At 41.8% G+C, this 22,879-nt stretch overlaps 1 protein-coding gene across 4 annotated transcripts in view; it reads right to left on the bottom strand.

Moving 5' to 3' along the window:
- Window positions 1-22,879, bottom strand: part of abr (ABR activator of RhoGEF and GTPase) — a 151,936-nt gene that overhangs the window by 67,667 nt on the left and 61,390 nt on the right. For 3 of the 4 annotated variants that reach the window (XM_030068686.1, XM_030068687.1, XM_030068688.1), the window contains exons 3-6: window positions 17,274-17,372; window positions 14,231-14,416; window positions 6,459-6,566; window positions 4,561-4,621 (exon numbers count right to left, since the gene is read on the bottom strand). In XM_030068686.1, coding sequence (XP_029924546.1) covers window positions 4,561-4,621; window positions 6,459-6,566; window positions 14,231-14,416; window positions 17,274-17,372 — 454 coding nt within the window. Of the gene's footprint in view, window positions 1-4,560; window positions 4,622-6,458; window positions 6,567-14,230; window positions 14,417-17,273; window positions 17,373-21,579; window positions 21,817-22,879 lie in introns of those variants that run through there. The other variant, XM_030068689.1, reaches the window with a different exon arrangement.

The following is a 22,879-nucleotide window of genomic DNA, read 5'->3' as shown; positions in this document are numbered from 1 at the left end:
AATACATACATACATATTACACCTCTGGTGTTTGGTGGAGCTCTGCTTAGTCCATGGTGATGTCAGTTTTGATCAAGATCGACTCATCAATCAATAAAGACGGGGTAAACTGTCCCATCCTAACAGTTGCAACAAAGCTGTCATAGGACAGTCAGTGAGATGTCAATCAAACACACTCAGGACAGGAGTGTGTCCTGAGAGGAGGTCTAATTGACCAACACAACTGAAAGTACCAGTGTGGGTGCCCAGGATTTTTAAGGCAGCAGCACAAAAACTGAATCAATATAAGTGATTATTTACTACTTAAGCAAATACTGCTGCATCGACTTTTGCTCGTCCCTGTGAAGGAAAATGCAGCGGGCACCCACTGTCCTGAGCTGACTCCATGAGCTGCTGCACATTGGCTCCATTCACAAGAGGAAGTGTTTTTATTGTTTTGGGTTACAATATATGTGGTTCTACTGTATACCATTCAAGAGAGAACTGTCTGCAGCAGTAATGCAGGTGACACAAATGAATTTAAAGTCGCTATAGGTGTATATGTAAACTGTAAATCATGGCCTCTACTGCGGACTAGCTATACAGCCATGCATCCCTCATTCTAGCTCATTATATGGGTATAGGTGGAAAAAGAGGTGTTCAAAGTCTGCTAAGGAGCAGAGGGCAAGAGTGGATGAGAAAATGAGAGGAGGGGAGAGAGAGAGAGAGCGAGCGAGAGAGAGGAGCAGATAATTGGAAGTCGATGGCCTGCAACAACAAGGCGCCTCTGATTGGCCCCCTTTGCAAGGTCGCCTTGACAACTTGGCTAATGGACAGACAGTTCATCTTTGCTAACGAGAGGGTAGGCCATACACTCACGCACTCACACACACTGCACGGGTCCGCGCCCAGGACACGGACTTTAACATTCTGCCCTCAAAATTTGGCAGGCTGTCCGGTCACCAAAGTCAGACATGAGCTGTGGCAAGAGGATGAGACGGGAGTGAGACAATGGGACAGATTGGATAAGAACAATAAAGGCAGAATATTAGAGAGGGAGGGAGAAAAAAAACAGCATAGAGGGATTATGGAACGGTGAGCAAAAGGTAGTAATACACAGCAAGAGTGTCGCCGTTTATTAACGGTAGGTTTACATGCCAGGTGCTTGTTTGATTCAGTGTGTTTGTGTGGCATCCATTAGTCATTAGATGAAACAGTTTAAGTAAATTATATGGACAGACAGGCAAACAGAAAGAAGCATGGATTGACAGAGGATGAAAGGAATGATGGAAGGAAATGAGAAATCATGGATAGAGGGATGTATAGACGGAAGGAATAAGCAAAGAAAGGAAATAAAGACAGCCAGAATGACTGCGTATATCATAATCAAATATCACAATATTTTTGCCCAAATACTTTGATACTGATATTGTGATAATACTGTAGGGATAACAACTGGTGCTTTCATAAGATATTTACATCAGAGATTTTTGATCTCTTATGTATTTTTGAAAAAAACAACATTTATTCCAGCTGCAGGATGGAGCAAAACACGATGCAGTGAGGCCTGGGCAACGTATCAATATTTTATCTATCGTGATTTGAGATTATCAGTTAGGATTTTAGATATCATAATATTGTGATAGTGTTTTTCACCAAGCTACAGCTGTCAGAGTTGAAAACCGGTTGAAAAGGTAACCGGTATCTTGTATTTTCTGTTCTGGACGTGGAAACATTCAGGACAGCTGGTGAAATCTGTCCATGACTCGCCAGGTAATTAAGGCACTGCAATATAAACAGTAATCAGAACAGCTACCCCTGGGCGCTGTAAAACACCGATTGTTGAGGGAATATGAAACTATCTGCTTTCTCATTCATTTTAACCACCATGGTAAACTTAGTACCTCAAGCATATGGTCTGTGTCAGCAATAAACACAAGAGAAGAATGTGACTATAACAGCCAGGATCGCTCAGGTTGGTTGTACCTCATTTGCGATGCATAAATTAACAAGACGCTTCACAGGTACACACTGCTGCAAAATGACACGTGAGTACGCGCACGTATGAACACCCACCCACTCATTGTCATCCTGACAAGGCCAGGCTGTGATGAGCGTATCACGCTTGCTTATCGTTGCATAATTTGGAAACTCTTCGCCCTGAAACGATGCACTCATTTACACACGGGTGAAAATATTGGTTTTCCAGTTTTCATTCAAATGATCCAATACAGATTCTCAAGATCCCGAGATCTTTTGATCTATCACTTTTTTCAGCCGATGTGTAAAGATTTTCGTTAAATGTTATTTGTGCACACCCCCTATACTGCAGATGTTGTCTGTTGAACTACAAGCCAGCAGAAACTCACAAATTTGAACAAATTACATGTTTTGAATGAATGAATGAACAATGGCAGGAGCTTGCCCACCCCTAAAGTCAGTGTCATCAAGCCATAAAAACAATGCACTTTGGATTTAAAATCCATGATGGTAAAGGATCATACTAGTGATTTTGAATGTTTGATCCATTTACTACAATTTACCTACACTTTACATAGCAGCAAATTACTGTGGAAATCATGAGGGGTTACTGAATATTTAACAACACAGAATCAAACATAGACTCGGTTTTCAAATTTGAATTTTGTGGCTAAAACACCAACCTTTTAATATTCTGCTTCTGCAGCTAAAGTCATTGCCATTCATAAACCATGAAACTGATAATTCTGTGTAAAGCAAATGTTTCCCCAGGGATATTTTCCAGCAGAAGGACCATTTCACTCAGCGCAATTTCAAATCATGAAAATACAACAGCGCTGCTGCTTTTAGAAAAACTAATGTGAACGACTTTATTACGGTCATGAAATACTGGTGTGAAGAAAGTCTGAAGTCTCTGAAAGTTAATTTTCATGTCGTAGTGGAAAGAATGGAATCCAGTGTTTGTATAAAAGGCAGGAAAAATGATACTGGAGTTCTAAAATACATAAAATGCATGTTGCAGACATTACAATAAACATGCAAAATCACTGTTAAAGAGGAAGTGGACAAAAGCCGGTATTGTGACTGAAATATCCCTACCTGAATCGATATGGAATGGAATCAAAATTGCTACTGAATCGAATCGGGACCTTGTGAACTGGAATGGAATCAAACCAGCAAATCAACGCCAATACGCAGCTCTAATTAAAACAGCTGTAAAATCTTTGTCCAATTTCTTCTTCTTTCCTCTCAAAGCGCATCATCTATTCACTGATTCAGTCGAGCCAAATCCCCAAAACAGCTTAAGTTTACAAGAACCTGACAGAGTAGTTTTGTGAGGCATATGCCAACTCCCCAACACACACACACACACACACACACACACACACACACACACACACAGACAAATTTGTTCCGATCCACTGATGATAAGTATTCTCTATGAGGAGCAGTCTGGGGCCGGCAGCTCTTGTATAGACCGAACGTGCCTTGCTTTTAAAAACACACACACACACACACACACACACACACACACACACATACACACACACTCACTGACACACACTGAAGAAGCGGCTGTCCTCTTGTCTTGAACCCATCCTCTCCGTTCTGCCCTAATACATTCTTGACTCTCCTCTCCCTCCGGTGCTGTGTGATACAAGGTGAGAGTCGTCGCTGCCTGTCAATCCCGGCAAGCAGCATCTTCGAGACAATCACGCCTGTGTAACCTCGCACCACATTTCAAAAGAAAACTACCTCGACTGCCGGGACTGGAACACATGAACATACGTGCACAGACACAGAGAGGACACCGAAAACACAACCACGCAGCGCTTGTGGCCTGAAAATCAACACCGGACAGACAGATTTTACACATCACGTCAGTGCACAAAGTCCCGAATGCCTATCAGATATTCCAGCATCCTAAATCTGCCTCCTTTAAGTCTCCTAGAATACCTGACAGCTAATTAATTACTGTTCTAACTTCGCAGCAAACACACAGTAGCATCAAAGACACTGACATCCTCTCCATAGGAAAACAACAGGAAAAACAAAGATCCAAGTGGCGTAAATCAAAAAGAGATAGCTTCACATCATGCAGTTGTTACCGTATGTGCAGTTACAACACAGTCTGAGGACCAGTAGCACCTCCATATCTCTCTTCTGCTCTCTCCACTCTGCTCTCCAGCTCACTGCCTTGCTTCTCAACCCGAGAGAGCGAGCGAGCCAGAGTGAAGGAGAGAGCGAGAGAGAGCAAGAGTGAAGGAAAGAGAGAGAGAGAGAGACAGCAAGAAACAGAGAGAGAGAGAGAGAGAAAGAGAGAGAGAGCGAGAGAGAGAGAGAAAGAGAGAGAGAGAGAGAGAGAGAGAGAGAGAGAGAGAGAGAGAGAGAGAGGGAGAGAGAAAGAGAGAGAGAGAGAGAGAGAGAGAGAGAGAGAGAGCTCACACATGCGCCAGTTTGCTTCCCAAAGCCCGCCACTGCATACACAAGTAGAATAGGCAGCGCTGGAGTCTTAAAGCACCAAGCAAGCCTTAGACAGACAGACAGACAGACTCACACACACACACACACACACACACACACACACACACACATACTTACCCTCCATTGTGACAGTTGTGGTACACTCCCTGGAATCTTTTGGACCTTTTACTTTGAGGTTCTGAAAAAAATAAATGAGTGAACTAATCAATTTCCTTTATTATACACACACACACACACACACACACATACTACACACATTCACACTGTGCAATGCCCCGTGCCGGCTTGGCTGAGGCTGGTAGAACTAATGAAGAAGTATTGGGCCACTGCAGCAGACTGAGGCAGCTGGACGTGTGCAGCCAGTCTGCGTCTTAAAAACCTTCACAATTTTTAACTGCAATGAATCACATTTACAGCCAAAACCAAAACACACTTGTCTGGTTTGTTTGTGAGAAAACATTAATCAAGCAAAGGTTTTTTGCTATGCATTTTTTGATAATAAACCCAAAACAATAGATGACTCTATCCTGTGAAATACTAATACCTTGCAGACATTATAAAGTGGCTGACAGCTCCACAAAAAGGTCTGTTATTCTTTCATGGCATGAGCAGGAGTCAAAGTCCTGAAATGGCACTTACAAGTATGACAAGCTGATTCCCACTGCTCTAATAAATCAATCAAGCACTTGTCTCCTGTGTTAACTGTGGGCGTGTATTTCTGTATGAAGCTAGCTTCGATCTTAAAGGAAAGGGGAGTACTGCATGTAATGGGGGTTATCAGGGCAGCACCTCCCATCACAGATGTTTGACTAAATTAGGTCTACAAGATCTCCAGAGGGTTCAACTGGAAGTTCTGCAATCCTCAAACCACTTTTCTCCACATCTGCCCTCTAAACATCTCTGTGCCCACAGATAAACAACACACTCAGTCATTTCTCACTTCACTATCAGTCCCAGGAGAAATTGACTAGGGGTGTGTGTGTGACCCTGCAAACTTGAAGCTGAGAAACTGAACTGAGCAAGCGTAAACAAGCATAGGCACTGAGGGGCTATTCACAATGTCAAGACGTCAAGATGCTACTGAACTGTTCTTACCAAGTTTTTTTTTTTTTTTTTGGTTTAAATAAATCAGACTGTAACAACTTAAATTTTATTATCAACTCCACCAAGAACTGACCCTCAAAATCATGCTGGTTCCACATCTTAAGAAAGTCTCTCATTTGACCGGCTAAGAGCACAAAGGATCGTAGACAGCAGCAAAATGTGGTCAGCTGTATCACACAATGGAAGTCATGCCATTCAGTGACTGCATAAAGTTTGGAGGAATGAGATAGGTATCACATAATGATACCTATCTTATTAGGTATCATTATACCTGAGTGAATAAATGAGATCACAACAGGAAAACTGTCCGGCTCTATCGGACTGGACTGGTCACTTGGCTGTAAACTTCAGAACTAATGTTAACCAGGTAAAGCAAAGTTAGCATTGCTGATTTAAATTATAATTCATGTCTAGTCTGTGTTAGCATGTGCTAATATCCCTACATCCCTACATGCTAGAGCTGGCAAGCGGGAAAGCTTAAGCTCTACTTATGCTGGAAGAACAGTGTCCTCTACCTGTTTTGTGCCATAAAGCAAATTAGCAAATTTCCCACAAACTGATTTGGTGTTGCATGATGTAAAATAACACACAGAGGCTGGCATAAACTGATCGTCTTCAGGATGATGGTCTCATTTACAATAATCACACAAATGTCTCAAAATTAACTCACAAAGGTTCTTTTATGTTTCAGTGCTACATAGAGTACCACAGTTACATCAGTATATCACCTTTTTCATCAATTTAAGTGCCTCTATTACAGTGACTTCCATCATTTGACCAAGAAGGACCAAAAAGCAAAGTCATAACTACAGAATTTAGAGCATGCAGCATCTCTGCCATTCACCCATGTTCGCCATGCATCCAGGTCACTCTGCGGGTGTTTTATCAGCTGTGGAGCCCAAGCAACATACCTCTGATATTTTCTGGAACTGGCTGTTGGCCTGGCTGCATTTCTCCGCTGTCTCTAGTGCCACCTTGTAGTTGTCCACAAAGGCTTTGTATACTCCCAGCTGGCTGGCCTGCAACATGGGAAAGGATGCAGAGAGTCAGGGATGTGAGGTTAAAGGAGGTGGGAGAAGAGAGAGAGGGAGAACACTGGATTTTACTGTACTTCAAATGTTTTTTTATTGGTCAAGACAATGAAGACCAGATGAGGGTTTGGTTCACAAAAACAAAACACCTACAGAGCTCTGACTATAGCAGGCGTAAACCTTACTGCAATAAGTACAACTTGCTAAGTTAGGTAACTGTTTTCTTTCATCAATAAGGGCAGAATATAGAGGGTTTTCCCCTGGCACACCTATATGAGATGATTCTATTAGGATTCCTGTACAGCTCTGGCAGATGAATTCATTTCTTTGCCCATTAGGATTAAGCTTGAAGTGTAGGGATGAAAAGAGTGGCGCAGTCCTCCCTCTGCTCTATCAGCACACATGGAGTTACCTTACTAACGCTTATCTCACACACACTCACGCACAGACACGCGCGCGCGCGCACACACACACACACACACACACACACACACACACACACACACACACACACACACACACACACACACACACACACACACACACACACGCATACACAAACTGTATGCATAAAGTGTAATCACATCCCCATAACACCACTGCCACTGGCAGCCCAGTGCAGCACTCTTGATTGGAGCGAGTTGCTTTCTCTTTCTCTCTCTCCTCTCATTTAGCTGCCTCTCCCTACTGTACTGCACTGTGCTGTGTGTGCACACTGGAACAAAAGCAGTGGACCGGCAGCGCATGCATATGCATCCTGCTCCAGCTAAAGTTGAAGGGCCCGGCCGGAGAGCCGACGGCACCCTATTAGAGCAAGGAGATGGGATTCAGCTGAATAGAATTAATGAATAAGACTTGTTAGTTTTGGCTTTGACCCCCCTCAACCTTCCACCCCATCCGCCCCCATCTTTCATTTCCTCTCCTCCACTTCCCCTCTGGGTGTGAAGTGCCAAGCTGGCTGTGACAGTGAAGACGTCAGAGGACCATCAGGCCTCACAGGACACTTTAAGAATGAGGTTGTGCATCAGTTTATCGGTATGCACTATGGAGAGAACAAGATAAATAAATAAATAAAATAAAATAAAAAGCCATTTTTTTTTTTTTATAAAAGCCATCTAGCAGCAATTCTGACATAAACATTCAGATGGATTACGGATTAAACAAAGTCAGACGAATGAGTGGCACGTTCTGTACAGTGTCACCGTTTTCCGTCTCATAACTGATCTGAATATGCTTAACCATTAGCGCAACTAAACTGAAGACCAAAGCTGAAAGTAAGAAGCCTCCATGTGCAGTTGCTGAATTTCAATTGATAGGGTTTTTTGGCCTGGCAGCTTGCTTGGAAAATAAGAACCGAACAGTATGACGTGACTGTGGTAAATCATCGGCTCATCATGTCCGCTGGACAAGCTGCGGCCGGAATGAAAACTCTCCGTGGCAGAGGACTTGGAGCAATGTTTCTAACAGAACACCCACACTCTGAACAACAAGATCACAGGTGAAATCTGCTGGTATGAAGCAACAGCCTATCTCTGAGATGGGAGGTGGGAAGGAAAGGATACATGAGGGGGATGAGAAGAAAATAGAAAGTGTGAGAGTAGGAAAAAAAGACACACAGAGAAAGAAAAAAAAAGAAAAGACAGCACAGAGTATGTTGACTAGAAATAGTTTTTAGTTGAGAAAAAAGAATGGAAAATTGAAATCGTCTTTGTTATGTTGGACAGCAGACTGCAGTCGAAACCGTGTCTCTTACAATATCTTCAGGGCAATACCCAACACATCATCTGAGCACTGTTTTGAATTAACTATTCACTGTGGCTGCTACCCCACTGTCTGTGAAAGCCTAGCTCATATACCCACGAACAGTGAAAGAGAACAAAGGCAAACATGGCAATAAGGGATTTAGAATCTCATATTAATTATTTTTAGGCAATAAAGTTGTATCCTTGACTGCATTTGGCAGGACTGGGGTTTCCATGGAGCCACAAGAATGTAACTGTTCTCTCCTCAACACGAGCACACAAGTCTAGACATGGCCTGATTATTATATTATCATAAGCTAATTATGAAATTAATACTTGAGTCACTCAACTTATCTGAGTGAAGAAACAACTGGGACAGTTAACTACTCTAGGGGAGACATGGGCACATTAAAAAAAAACAAAAAAAAAAACGTACTGAACACAGCACTCTGACAAACGGATAAAAAACAGACCACAAGCCATAATAGCAGTAATCAGTTATAAATGCAAATTGAAATTATTTAACTGCTGATTAATTTTCTTTAATTTTCTGGCTACATGAGCTAGCCTCAAATACTTTGGCATCAGCATGTTGAATATTTATAGTTTAGAAAATCAGTTTAGAAATGTATTTCGTGGTTGGTTGACTGTAGCTAAATAACATTTTCCTCTTATGTGTTGCTGCCTTGCAGACAGAAATCTGGGCGTACAATAAACTGCACAATCAAGAGCGGGCAGCACTCTGCTGTCAATGGTTATATTACAACCAGAGAAACTAAAAGAGGTGAGTTGGCCGTAGTTCCTCTTAATGCTTAACGCTTCAACTGCTCATCAAGTTTTCCACTGACACATAATGAGCTGTTAGTCGCAACAATAAGGGACAGCAGACATATTTCATTCACACGTGGCTTTCTGTTATTCTGTGATTTAACAATACAGTCACACAGGTGTGATCATTATCGAGCAACAGTCAGTCAAAATGGCACAACTTTGAGCATCTCTGACCTGGCTACAATTATAAATTTTACAAAGCAAAGAACACGACATGACAGAAAAATGCATATATCTAAGTGAGATAACCCTAACAAGCTAAAATAGAGAGTCTGAGCCAATATTTTGACATCCATCATCCAGTTTTTATGCTAATTATAATTAAAGAAATCCAAAATGTTATCTCCAAGAAAGTAATCGTAATCCAATTACACAGAAAGCATAATGTGGATTACAGATATAGTTCTAGCCCCAAGATGGAGGCATGTCTGTATTATCTTCCTTTTTGTGTGTTTGCAAATTGGTTTTATTGGTCCCAAAGCCCTGTCAGAACCATGACCACAGCAAGATCAGACTCTTCCCACTGTATGCCTCCGGGGATTTTAATTATTTAGCCTGTAAAATGCAATCGTGGCAGACACAGCGGGGCCAAGGCTGCAGCTGAGCCCCTTTCTTTTCTAAAATAGGTGGGAAAAGTTGGAACTGTGACTGGCTTTTATCCCCTGCCTCCTGGTTTTCTGTGCCTCTCTCCGAGTGTGTGTTGCTCCAGTAAGTCATTCCAGGCTACCGTGGCCCTGACAAGGAGCAGTAGGGAGCAGACCGGCTAATTACACCACCATCTGCACCGTCGCACTGCCAGTCTGACTAAATGTTTAGCTGCCGCCTGACATGATCACGTACGCATGTACACACCGCACAGATGGGAGCTGATGACTTCACTAATAGATGTCACTTGGTGGTGGGACTCCTGTGGTCCAGAGAGGAAGGGGGAGCACTGTTTATACTCAAAAAAAGTTACATTTCTGCATGAGCGCTATCTTCAAGGTCTGTTCATTTGCTTTCTGTTAGTACACATCAGATCTGTCATAATTCACATCAGTCTTCCTCACAGACAGTCAGACGTCAACACTTATATCACTCTTGACACTGAGCAGGATTCAACCAAATGTTTTACTACAGACAGCACTAGCTGCATTTACAAGCACTGCAGTGGGTTACAGCTAATACATGTGAAAGAAATAATGATCCCAGTGTCATACTTATGGCAGGTACTGCTGACTGCAATATTTTTGTTGATGTCAGTTTGTACAGGCAGTGAAAAGGGAAAGCAGTAAGAAGGATGTGCTATGATATTGTTTAATAGCAGAATAAACCAGGATTTTTAACCAGGCTTTTCTAATTTAGTGTTAAAAGTTACGCAGTTTATGGTGGGCGCTATAGTGCACCAAAAGAAAACCAGGTCCCTATTTTGTTTGCATGGGAGTGACATATTACACACGACAGGGTGAGCAATTCAACTTTCAAAAAAGTGCGAAATAAAGCTTTGCAATTGTTCTCTGAGGTAGGAAATGCATTCAACGTGAAATTTAGTCCCAAAGGACACATACAATGTATTATAGTGAGACCTTTTGAATATAAACAGAACCAATCTATTTCGGATGTCCCATAATATTGGCACATCATCAGTGTTGGTCAATATCATGTTTAAAATCAAATGTCTGTATCAGTATAAAATGAAAAATTCTGCCGATAGGGCTATGACATGTGAAATTGGTCAAATTTGCCCTGGTCATAGCTGCTGTCAGGACTGTCTCATCAGCATCATCCAAGCCTGTTTAAGTGGGATGAATCTTACAGTTTTGTCTGAAAGACAATGTTATATAAAAAGAAACATAGCATGTTTTATGTAACCTAAACTTAAGTATTTTCTTATTTTGCTCAGTGAATGTGCTCATTTTGAAAAACATTGTATTTTATGTCTGTATCTGCCAGTGGGCCATCACAATAAAAGTATCCATAATATGTTAACTCCACTACAGTAGAGACTTTTTGTACTCTATAATTAGGTGGAAACAAATACGTGCATATATTGTTATTGGCATCAGCAACTGGCGAAGAGTTTGAAAATGTTGGCCTTTCGGATATCATGCTTCCTCAAAATCTACATTGGCTGCCTTTAATTTACCCATCTTATTCTGGCCTCATGACCTCAAAGCAGTATAGGACACCACATTGTTATATGACTTCCATCTGTCAGCTGAAGCTTATGTTGTTCCTATATTTGAAAAGGCTGGGTGAAGCAATCCTGTCCATTGCTGCACATGCTGAAATACATTACAAAAAACATTTGCAGTCCTGAATCAAATCTGGCTCAAAGGAAGAAGTGCTGAATCACAGGACAGTGAAGTGAGGCATATTTTAGAGCTTCATGACTTCTCTTCCTAGGACTGAAATAGCTGACAAAGTCTTGGTTATATAATCATCCAATATTTTGATGTGTTTATTTGTCTGAGCTGGCATGGCACTCGCTTCTATTCTCTAGTCAAAACAGCACTGTGCTCAAGACTTGGCAAAATATAACAGAATTTCTTGTAATAGTGCATCTGAGAAACTCACAGCTCATTAGCAAGAATAAATCACATCTCTTAAGATCCACAAATGGATTGAACTTAAATGTATGAAACCTTTTCATCACTGATACTGTTAACGATTAATCGCGTGTCTGATCACTGGCCTGAAAGCTCCTAAACTTGCTTTTAGCATTCACATTAAGCCATGAGTAAAACTTTTTTTTGTCTTCCCCCAGCACAGACATGATGAAATCTTCAAGTGTTAAATAACTGCTATCTAGCAGAAGCCTAAGCTGCTTGTTTCTCAGCTTTTGTTCAACACATTGTTCATGTCATCTCTTTCCAAACAGACAGAAGTGGCTGAAACAAAAAAGAATTAGATATTCACTGATAGTACTCTATGCTTTTTAGCAGGATTATAATACAGCAGATTGCGCAACCATTACAAAAGAGAAAGTAATGTAATAAATATCCACTTTCTTTTAAAGCTCCTGTGACATGAGGCTGCAACAATTACAACTGCAGCTGTTGAAGTTGGGCTGCAGCCTTCTGGTCGGTCAATTGGTTGGTCGATATGCTCTTGTCTGACCCAAATCCTCATCGGGCAGACACTGGTGTTACTTTCATAAGCAGAAGCATGTGTCATTTTTGGAGGATGGAAGAGACATATGAAGACCTGATGTATTTTTGAATGCCTCTCTCTTTAAGGCCAGAGCACATTTTAGATGATGCAATCGTTTTCAAGACATGTGCCAAATGCATGTGCTTTGTGATTCACTGAAATACATGTAGGGAAGGAGAAATGCATTATTGGATGCATTTTTTTGTTTGGTTGGTTTTTTTCAGTGCTTTTATCCCATTAGCCACTTAGACAAGTGCAGGAGCATTATATTGGGCTGAGCCTCCGTGTGGACAGCTAAAAAGTCTCTACAGTTGCACTTCAAACAGTGACAGTGTCTGATGATCTGAATGAAGGGAGCAACAATGAAGCCGTGTACATTTTGAGTACGAAAATAACAATGAATCACAAGATTGACACCCAGATTGAGATTATCACGCGACTGCTGACCAGCTAGCCAACACTCAGTAGGAGGAGGCGAGTTTGCCGGGTTCCAGTGGAGTGGAAATGACTTTGGCTGCAAGTATCGCAACAACCCAGGGGTAAATACTGACCATCATGTCAGCATGCTGTAAATAATTAGGTTAAAAATGATTTAATATGCTACAACATGCTTTTTATGTTTATTTATTATTAATTTAGGCTACCAGGTAGGCTTAAGTGCCCGCAGTGCACTGTACTCTAGATCAAGTACATTGCCCATGAAGCATGTTATAACCTGCAGAGTTTTTTAATTGTTTTTTTTTCTTCCATCAACCAGTTAATTGGTTGAAAAGTAGGTCAAATCGATCAACCAAGTCGACCAAAGTTTGGACAGCAGGGTGGTCAGTGGTTAGAAAGACCACCAGAGGACAAGCGCTCAGGCCATAGAAATCCTGTGTGTATGATTTTTATTGGTTCAAGCTGCTATCTCAGAAAGCATCCACCCAGTTGAAGGGTCCTTGAGCAAAACACCTAATTCCTACAAGCTCCACAGTAGGTGGCATGTAAACATTCATGTCGGCATGTAAAACCCTTTGAGACTGTTAACAGTGATATTGGGCTCTTAATAAACTTAAACCTGAACTCCAGAGTGACACACCTGATGGGAGAGGAGTAAGGCTCATATTAAAATTAGCACGAGTGTGTACCCTGTCTATGGCTTATAATATGCGCACTATTACAGAAAAAGAGAAAGCAAAAATATTTTTTTTTCTCTCCAACTGGAGCTTTCTTAAATAGATACTCCAAACCATCTTGCTGTTTACAGGTAGAGGAGGGTGTGGCAGTGCACTAGAGCAAATACAGGAGACATGTTTGACTGACTAGTTTCACATACAGTTCATACTGTAAAGCTTCTGACATCTCACTTGAAAGCTGCTATTACACCATACATCAGTGTATTGATATCAGCTGTGGTCAGTGTCTAAAATAAGACACCACACACAGAAACATAGGTGCACATAACAGCTATGCTCTTACATTATATGCTGGGAAACCCTGTTTAAACATTAGCCACTGCAAATATGACAGTGTGATGATCTAACACAGAGGCTGAACTAACTGTTGTGGTGGCTAGCAAAGGTCTGGAGCCTTGCTAATATAGTTAGACCACAGACGCAGGCAGGCACACACACACACACACACACACACACACACACACACACACATACATACATGTAACAGCTCGGCTGTTATATTATGTACTAAAAGAGCCTGGTTAAACTACATAATCCAGTGCAAATATGACAGTGTGATAGACCAGAGAGCGCTCATCTCCACTAATGCAATGAGACCACAAAAACAGACACATACACACACCTACACACACACAGTCTGAATGAGAAGCATGATTCATCGAGCAGAAAAGCAGCACAAGTCTGATATTGTCTCCTGTTAACACTCATTTACTGCACTCTGTGAGCGATGGAGTCTAAGAGCCAGGCGCATTTCAGCCCATTTCACCCTCACCAGTTTCTGGAAGAGATGTCCCACGGTGACTTTTTCATCCCACTGCTGGATGTTGGGCAAGAGGGCATCATAGAACTCCTTGTGGATCTCGAAGATGTCCTGGATTTTGTAGAAGATGGTCTCAATCTGCTGGATGGTCAGAACCGGCTGAGATGTGGTGGCGGTGGCCTTGAGAGGACGCATGGGCTGGAACAGAACAGAGACTCAGTAAGCACTGCTTGGCTGATTAAGAACAGCAATCACAGGCAAAACAGGCATCCTTGGGATAAGGGGTGCGTGTCCTTCAACGAGGTGGAAATAATCCTCCCAGAGATTAGCCAAATATATCAAGAAAATGCAAGACCACAATCCAAATATTATCATACCTGCTAGGTGAGATGCCGAAAGGAAGTTTAATGGCAGCAAAATTCTTGACAGTGTGCCAAAACCAGAGTGCAGCTGGTGAAGACTCAGTTACGCACATTTTATATTTCAGTAAAACACACACTGATGCTATTTGGTATGTACTTAGGGTTGAAAAGGGCCTCCACATAGGTGTTGTGTCAAGTCTACATGAGGTGGAACATTCTGATTGGTTGATAATCTGTGCAGGAATTCAACGGCATGTACATCAATGCAGAAGTATACAAGTTTCAATGTAATCATCATGGTATTGTTTATATTCAAGCTCTGCATTATGTTCAATGATAAAATGCACTTAAGATTGAAGTTTACTATGAGTGGTGCAATAAATAATAAAGTTATTGGAAATTCTACTCACATTCAAATCAGAATAACTGTTTTCTATTACACATGTTCTGGTTTATTTTACATGTGGAACCTCGCAAAATGGGTTTGAGTCATGTTTCTACTTTTAGAGCTGCGTTTGGCCAACTGGTCTGTCAGTGACCTAATTGGGCCGGCGCCTGAAAAAAGGTTTCTGTTCTTACTGTTTTTCACCCAGAGTTACATCTGCCTCTCTGCTTTGCCATTGGCTCACTGTCCTCTCTGATGTGCTTCCTCTGACCAATCAGATTGGATGCCAGCTCAAAGTGAGTCAGAGTTGTGTGAAGTGGCAGGAGGTGCATGGAATTACAAAAGCAAAAAGTAAAAGGATGTTTCTTTTGTCATGGGAGCAACAGTTTGCCTGGGTGGCTGATGATGAGTCAATCCCCTACGGACTGTGGGCGATTTCCAATTAAGGCACATGGAGCTGGCTCTTTTCTAAAAGCACTGACAATTAACCAAAAAACATATCTGATGCCTACAACATAGCCTGTCCATTGCCAAAGCAGCTAACTGACAAGCTCTCACTGGGCTTGATAAAAGTGTTAGCGGGACAGATGAATGGAGAGACACAGAAGCCTTCTGGTTTTGTTTTTTGTTTCCACGCTGGTTATGTAACAGCATTTCATGAATACAACGAGTGCAAGAAAAGCCTATTTTATATTTTGCACAGAACAGCAACTGCATTCCAATGTTATGCTATTTTCACTTTGCTGGACAGCTGGTTAGTTTTACCAGGGTCCAGACAATATCATTACCCTACGAGGGAAACTAAAGCCCACCCAGCCCTACTTGAATGTATTACTGTGGAAAATGCAGCATCTAAAACTCAAAAGTAAACTTTTATTCCATTTTACTCATATTACTCATCTGAAGCCTGTTTCAGTTTCTGACTTTCTGGAACTTTCAAATCCTGGTGGACGATGACAATAAAATTAAATATAATAGTGCTAAAAAGTAAGTCTACAGAAGAAAATTTTCCATTTTTAACTGTGTTTATTATCCCTTTAACAAAGCAATTACACAAATACAACTTTTCCACTCTAGAAAGAAAACAATTTATAGGTCTGACTGCAGAGTCTCAGACGGGTTTCAGGCGTTCTCTCAATGACTCAGGTCTCAAAGGAGGAACACACACACTGTGGCATTGGTATGATGCTGTGTTGTTGTGTCATCACTGAGAATTCGGGTGAGAAGCACATTCCTACTGACATTAACATAGCTTTTACCTCACTGACTGGCAGGTAAGTACAGCTATATTTGTCTTAACTGTTGAATTGCGGAGGTTGTGTGTTGTACCATAACTGTTGTGCGTGCGACAACACAGTGTGTTCAGTGTGCCTCGCCACTTTTCTGCTGTACAGGTTTAAACCGGCAGATCCATTGGCTCTGTAATGTACGTGGGTGAATGGAAACAGCACACCCAGAGTGGGCAATGATACTTAAAAACAAAAAGCCTAATTTAATTTATGGTGCACTTGACTCAAAATACTTGCAGGTTGCAAGTATAAATGTGGTGTTGCAGCAAGATAGGATATGACATAGTCCGTCTGCATGGGGAACCATAATGATGTCGTCAGATAGTGTTTCAGGAAACGGCTGTGACTGTGGTCCTGCTCTCGGTACGACCATTAACCACTAGTAGCACTATGTCAGCTTGCTGGGTGTGTACCAACCCAGAGAACAGCACTGCACTCCACATCACTCTTCACAAGCCATGTCGCCTACTATCCAACACAAACCTGTTTTCCCTCTCAAACAAAAGACTAAATCTGCCAATTTGGTGCGTTAATCTCCCTTGCTATCAATTTGGTTTCCCTTGTTTTGAGAATACATAACTTAAAATACCTTAAAATAAAATGGAGAGCTCCACCAGTATCAAGGTAATGCCACTTGATTCAAGAAACTCTTTTAACCTCTTTGACTCTGACGCTCCCACAGGTGGCTTTGTCATTGCTGTGTTCAGACCTCCAGAACATTATTTCAATTCTGGTGGAGATCCCAAGAGATACCACATATGTGCTGCTGAACTACTGGGAAATGGAGTAAAAAATGATGCATAACATATCTAGATATTTCCTATTTAACGTAACACCGAAGCCATAAATCAACAGCATCTTGAAATATGGAAATGTTATGTTTTCCTAATTTTGAAGCCACTGTAGGGGACAATTTAATGGAGAATCTGTAAAATTTTGAGACTAAACACTAAATGACTTGTCAAGATGAATACTTTTGGCAGTGTGTGTGTGTGTGTGTGTGTGTGTGTGTATCTCACCAGTAGCAGGGCCTCCAGCTGGTTGATGTAAATCTCCTCACTGGCCAGGAAGCCTGATAGCACCAGTTTCTTCATCTCCAGTCCCTTCTCGATGTCTCCCTGCAGGACAAAAGACAAATTAAAATGTTAATGTTTATTCTGCAACTAATATGAATGTGTGTCAATGTGTCAAGATGGGCTCGGCAGGCTAGGAGCTGGCCCGTTTACAGCTGAATTATTGTCTCGCCGTGTTAGGTTTGCCTGTACAATTGCTCTCTCTCTCTCTGTCACACACTCACACACACACACACACACACACACATACAGTGACATATTTGCAGGAAGCGTGATGTATGTGTAAAGGTACAGGAAGAATCCAGTGGTCAAGTTTTTTTCATCCCTGCAGATTTCACATCTAAGAAACGTCACATTATGATAAGTCACAAACTCATCAGTTAGCACAACACCTACTGTACTGAAACCAACACACACTCAAAGTGCACACATGACAACAACAACACATGATAACAATTTATTGGGAGTCCTTGTGCATCTGCATAACATCTCAATGGTTTACTTCCTCTGTGGAAAGTCTCACTTCAAGTGCTCCCAGGGAAAATACACGGTTGTATTTTGACTGCAGTGTGAGGGAAGTCGCCACCCTCATTCTGACTAATAGTCTAGAAACAAGGAAGACAGACTATAATAAGACACAGTTCCCTCTAGATAAAGAAACATAAGAGCTCAAGTGAAAAATTTAGACTGGTAAACAGTCTTTCAAAAACTGACAAATAAAACTGCAGGTTGTGAGTCAGTGTGGGATGAGCTTCATGGGAGTGTTACAAGATGATAAGATAGGTTGTCACCTTGTATCATTCTACATTAACACTTACAGAATACATCAGTAAAATTGACCATCATTCATTCAGACACATTTATTTTCTATACACCTACATTTTCCAGACATGTTTACACCCATTCGGGGGCACTGAGGGCTGAAGCCTGTCCCAGCATGCAAGAGGTGTGAGGTAGGGCAACACCCATAACAGGTCACCTGGTCATCACAGAGCCATCGACCGTATACAGGCAAACATATACTTACGAGCAATTTACAGTCTGTAATCCAGCTTCATATGTATATCAATACATACTCAGTGGCCATTTTATTAGGTCCAATCTAATGCAGTTCAACATGTGGAAGGGGGGGGGGATAGGTGGATGGACCCTCCTTGTTCACTGCACCTATTGTGATTTCAGCCAATCAAATCAAAGCTGTTTACTACTATTTGGCACTTCCTACACTGTCTGTCTGTGTTTTTGCTGTAAGAAACATCATTATATGTCATTAGAGAAGTGGCAACACATTTCCAGTGTTCAGCCAACAAAAAGAAAACATGAAGACTAAGAGAAAAGTCCCAGAGGTCTGCGTTCTTGCAAGATGTGTCATCTGAAGATCCTGGTTAAGTACGAAGCTCAAAAGCTCAGTATGTAAAAAATGCATGTTGCAGTTTTTATTTGTAGCAGGCATATTTTCTCAGTTTGCCTGCCATTGGCAGATGAGCCAGAGAGTTAATTTAGGACCCTGTTCACTACACTATAGTAAACTACAGGACATTTGGTATCATCACTGGCACACAGAGGGGTCCACATCTGCAATTCATTCATAAAATACCTTTCATCCATCGCCATGTTATCAAAATGATCATCATATTTGTACACTATGATTCTCCAGGTACTACACCATAGTTTCTGGTGTAGTGCACAAACAAAAAATAAAGGCATGCTATTGAAACAGCGCTCAAGTAAATATGTCTTTTCATATTATCAGAGACACCTTAGTAATTTAACCTATATCCTTGTGAAAATACCAACATATGTACAAGCAGTCTCTCAAAAAGCTGAGCTTTGCCAGCATCACATGCTGACAGCATCACTGTTTCAAAAAGTGATAACAGAGATTATGTGATTTGCAAAATGCGGTGCAGATCATAAAGTAGCTCCTTCAGACACATGTCCATTGTGACACCGAAGTGAGAATCTAAGTGTTTAAGAGAGGCCAAAGAGCAACTGTAGTAGCAGAGAGGAGGATTAATTATTAACACAGCCAGATCCTTACTGTGATATCAGCCAGCCAGCCCTGGTTGATAAGAGAAGGAAGGAGCTGTGACCTCATTTTATTTACCCAGTCATCACGAACATCCCACTTCTCAATCTGATGTCACGCCTCAGGGTCAATCAGGGTCGAGCTAAACTAGTTTCAGTATATGCATCAGCTATGACATACGATAAAATATAAAAAAGAGTATGATTGTATGACTATGATTAGAATAAATTCCCACAGCACTGGAGAAGTTCAGTAGGTCAGGGGCTTCATCCCTTCTGAGGATATTTAAATGTAAAACATCTATCAACCTTTGCATATTTGTGTGAGCTGCTGCTTTGAGGAATGCAAAAATGAATGAATCTCAAAGATTACATGACCACTTTTTTGTTCATTTCTGTGCACTAGCTCAACAAAATTCACCTCAATACTTGGAGCATATCACTGCAGTAGGCCTTTTTTCACAGCAGCCATTTGACATGAAATAGCAGGTAAACACAGGTGTTAGTAATGATATCAATCACGATTCCACTCCATTTAGGTTTAACAGAGCCAGGGCTCTGGTGTTGGGCATGCAGGCTCACTGGAAAGGCATTGAAGTGGAAGATAACAATTAATTAATTATTGTCACTAGTAACACCTGCGTTTACCCTGCTTTTTCATGTCAAAATGGCTGCTGTGCAAAAGTTTTATGGTAGTGACTATTCACAATTGACAATTCACAGAGTATGCGTACATTTCAGATGAAGGCTCTGTTTGTGATCCTCAGTGCAAATGACAGCAGCAAAAATTTTACTGCATTACTGTTATCTACAACTCATCACATTTGTTAACTATAGATTATGAAAAATTTTCAGTAAACCATCCAGTCAAACTATTGAGAAAACCCTCAAATTGCATTTACGTTATCCCATCAGTGAGTTCACTTAATAATACACTGTGTAATTAATAGCTGAACTGGGAAAAAGCACAGGCCTTTTTGCATGCTTTGAGCTAAACTCTGCCGACATGAACGCTGATGTTTGTGTTCCTCCAGAGAAGCTGAACGTTGATTTTTTTTCTCCTAAGAGTTCAGCCTCACATATGAGTTATGCTGATGTAAATTTCTTAGAGGTGTTACGAATATGCAAATATTGTTGCTCACGTCTGTTTTAGGCAATAAAAAAAAATATTTATGTGCTGACTTGAGATTTACCACCAAACTGTGGCATCCTTTGTACATACAATGACTTCCCAGTCTATTTCTTTGCATTTTGCTTGTGCTTTGATGCCAACTCCCAGTGGCTGCCCTGACCACTGAGAAAAAAAAGACAGAAAATGCATGTTTTGACTGTCACAGTAAACAAAGACAAACATATAGAGCCTGTGTGTGAGAGTGTGTGATGTTGGTGGCGTGCAGGGCTGACTCTGTCTGACGAAAATGCCACAGCAGGCTGAGAAACAGACAGGAAAGGAGGAGAAAACAATTTTTCTGACAGTGGGAATATTTTCCCTCCGCAATACAAAGAGCTTCTGTGTGGCAAGAGGGCAAGACGAGAAATTCAGCAACGGTGTGTGAGGGATTTTGAGTCCAGGGCAACCTGCTACACGGATACATCTGCCTCAGCTGTACTTTACATAGAGCAAACGCTACATGCTTCGATATTGTGCACTCTGGCCTCACTCTGTGTGATAAAGGAGCTGATATGACCAGGAACAGCGCTGCCCTGCTTTATCTCAAGCCATCAAACTGAAGAACACACACACAGACACACATGTTGTATACACACAAGCATACACCAAAGGCTTCTTAATGGACAGAAGAAAGAGAATAATGTCAACTTCCTTAAACAAGAAGCAGACTGTTTGAGGAGAAGTGTGCTGCCGTGTAGCCGCGTCACCAAGTTACATGAAGACATTAGCAACTGTCCAAGCAACACACTCTCTCTCTTTCTCTCTCTCTCTCTCTCTCTCATCTCTCTCGTCTCTCCTCTCTCTCGTCTCTCCTCTCTCTCTGGCAGTGCAGAAGGCTCTGAGGCACACAGCGGCACAGAGTGACGCTACATCATTCAAAGTCACCAATAAGACTTTCCACTTGGCTATATTTAGCCAAGCACTCAAACCCGGCCAGTGTTAGAGTAGTGTGTGTGTGCGTGTGTGTGTGTGTGTGTGTGCTAGTGTATGTCTATTTCCCGTGCATCTAGCATGCTGGCAGCACTCAAGCCCTCTCCCTCCCAGCTGTCTCACCTTGAACTGTCTATGTAGCGGAGTGATGGGATCCAGCTCCCCATCTCCATATTCAAACACCTCCTCCTCTTCCAGCACCCTGTCCAAGTAGCACAGCACCTCCTCCTCTTCCTCCTCCATCATCCCCCTCTTTCTCTTTCTTTCTTTCTTTCTTTCTCCCTCTTTCCCCTTTCTGCTAGCGATTCCCTTCTTCAGGGCCTGCCTGGACACATCAGTGTTTTCCCTTCAGAGCGAGCCGTCTGGACACCGAGAGAGAGAGAGGGAGGGAGAGGGGGAGAGATAGAGAGAGAGAGAGAGGGAGAGAGGACCCCGCCTACATTACCCCACCCCCTTCCTCTGCTAGGCTTCCTGGTCTGTGTGTGTATATATGTGTGTGTCTGTGCATGCCACTGTTCCGCCTCGGTCGATGAGGTCTGCCCCCTTTCTAGATTTGCCCCTCCCTTCAGAACAAACGACAGCCAGCCACTTCCTCAATGGCCATATATACGGTTTCTTTCTTCCTTTCTTTCTTTCTAACACTCCTCTTTCTCCCTCTGTGCTTCAATGAGACAGGCATTCTGCTTCATTTCTTCCAAGCTTTTTCTTTCCCCAGTCAAAAGCCACTTCCTCATCGGGCACACACACAGTTTCTTTCTCTTTCGCATCAACAAGACAATCTCTCCCTAGTTAATTTCTCTCTCCCTCCTTCTCTCACTCTTGCTCTCTGGTCTTTGTCTCTTTATTGATCTGCTTAGGCCTTTCGACACTGAGCTGAGACCAGTCAAAGTGCTACTGATTCTAATTAAAGGTCACATGGTTGCCTGGCAAGCACAACTTGGGCTTCTTCATATGAAATAGCACTGAAAATGCATTTAAAGGCTTTTACCATGTGTATTGGTGTTACTGGTATATGGAATCAATACCATAAACTGGCCATGTTCAAAAGGAAACTCAAAAGTCTACACATTGACAGAATACATCAGTCTCAAGTTATGATATTTTCCAGCTCTGATTGTGTGTGTGTGTGTGTGTGTGTGTGTGTGTGTGTGTGTGTGTGTGTGTGTGAAAACAATTCACCCCCTGATGACCTGTCACCTTGCTCCCTACCCCTTCCTGACTGTAAGATCTCAGCATCAAGGAAGTGACAACTACCACTTCTCCCCAGCCACCTCCAACTATTTCATTTCCCCATCTGTCTCGCTGTGGTTCACATTAAAAGTTTAAAGGTAATGTTCTTCTATTTTTTTCCCCCCAGGTGACCCAACTGTCACTATTTTTGCAGGCCATTTATGTAAGCTAATCTAGCAAAATCTAGGCTAGT

Source organism: Myripristis murdjan, chromosome 14 (genome assembly GCF_902150065.1).
Source record: "Myripristis murdjan chromosome 14, fMyrMur1.1, whole genome shotgun sequence".
Taxonomy (NCBI): domain Eukaryota; kingdom Metazoa; phylum Chordata; class Actinopteri; order Holocentriformes; family Holocentridae; genus Myripristis; species Myripristis murdjan.
Note: the sequence above shows the minus strand (reverse complement) of the source record. Positions and strands in the feature narration are given on the sequence as shown.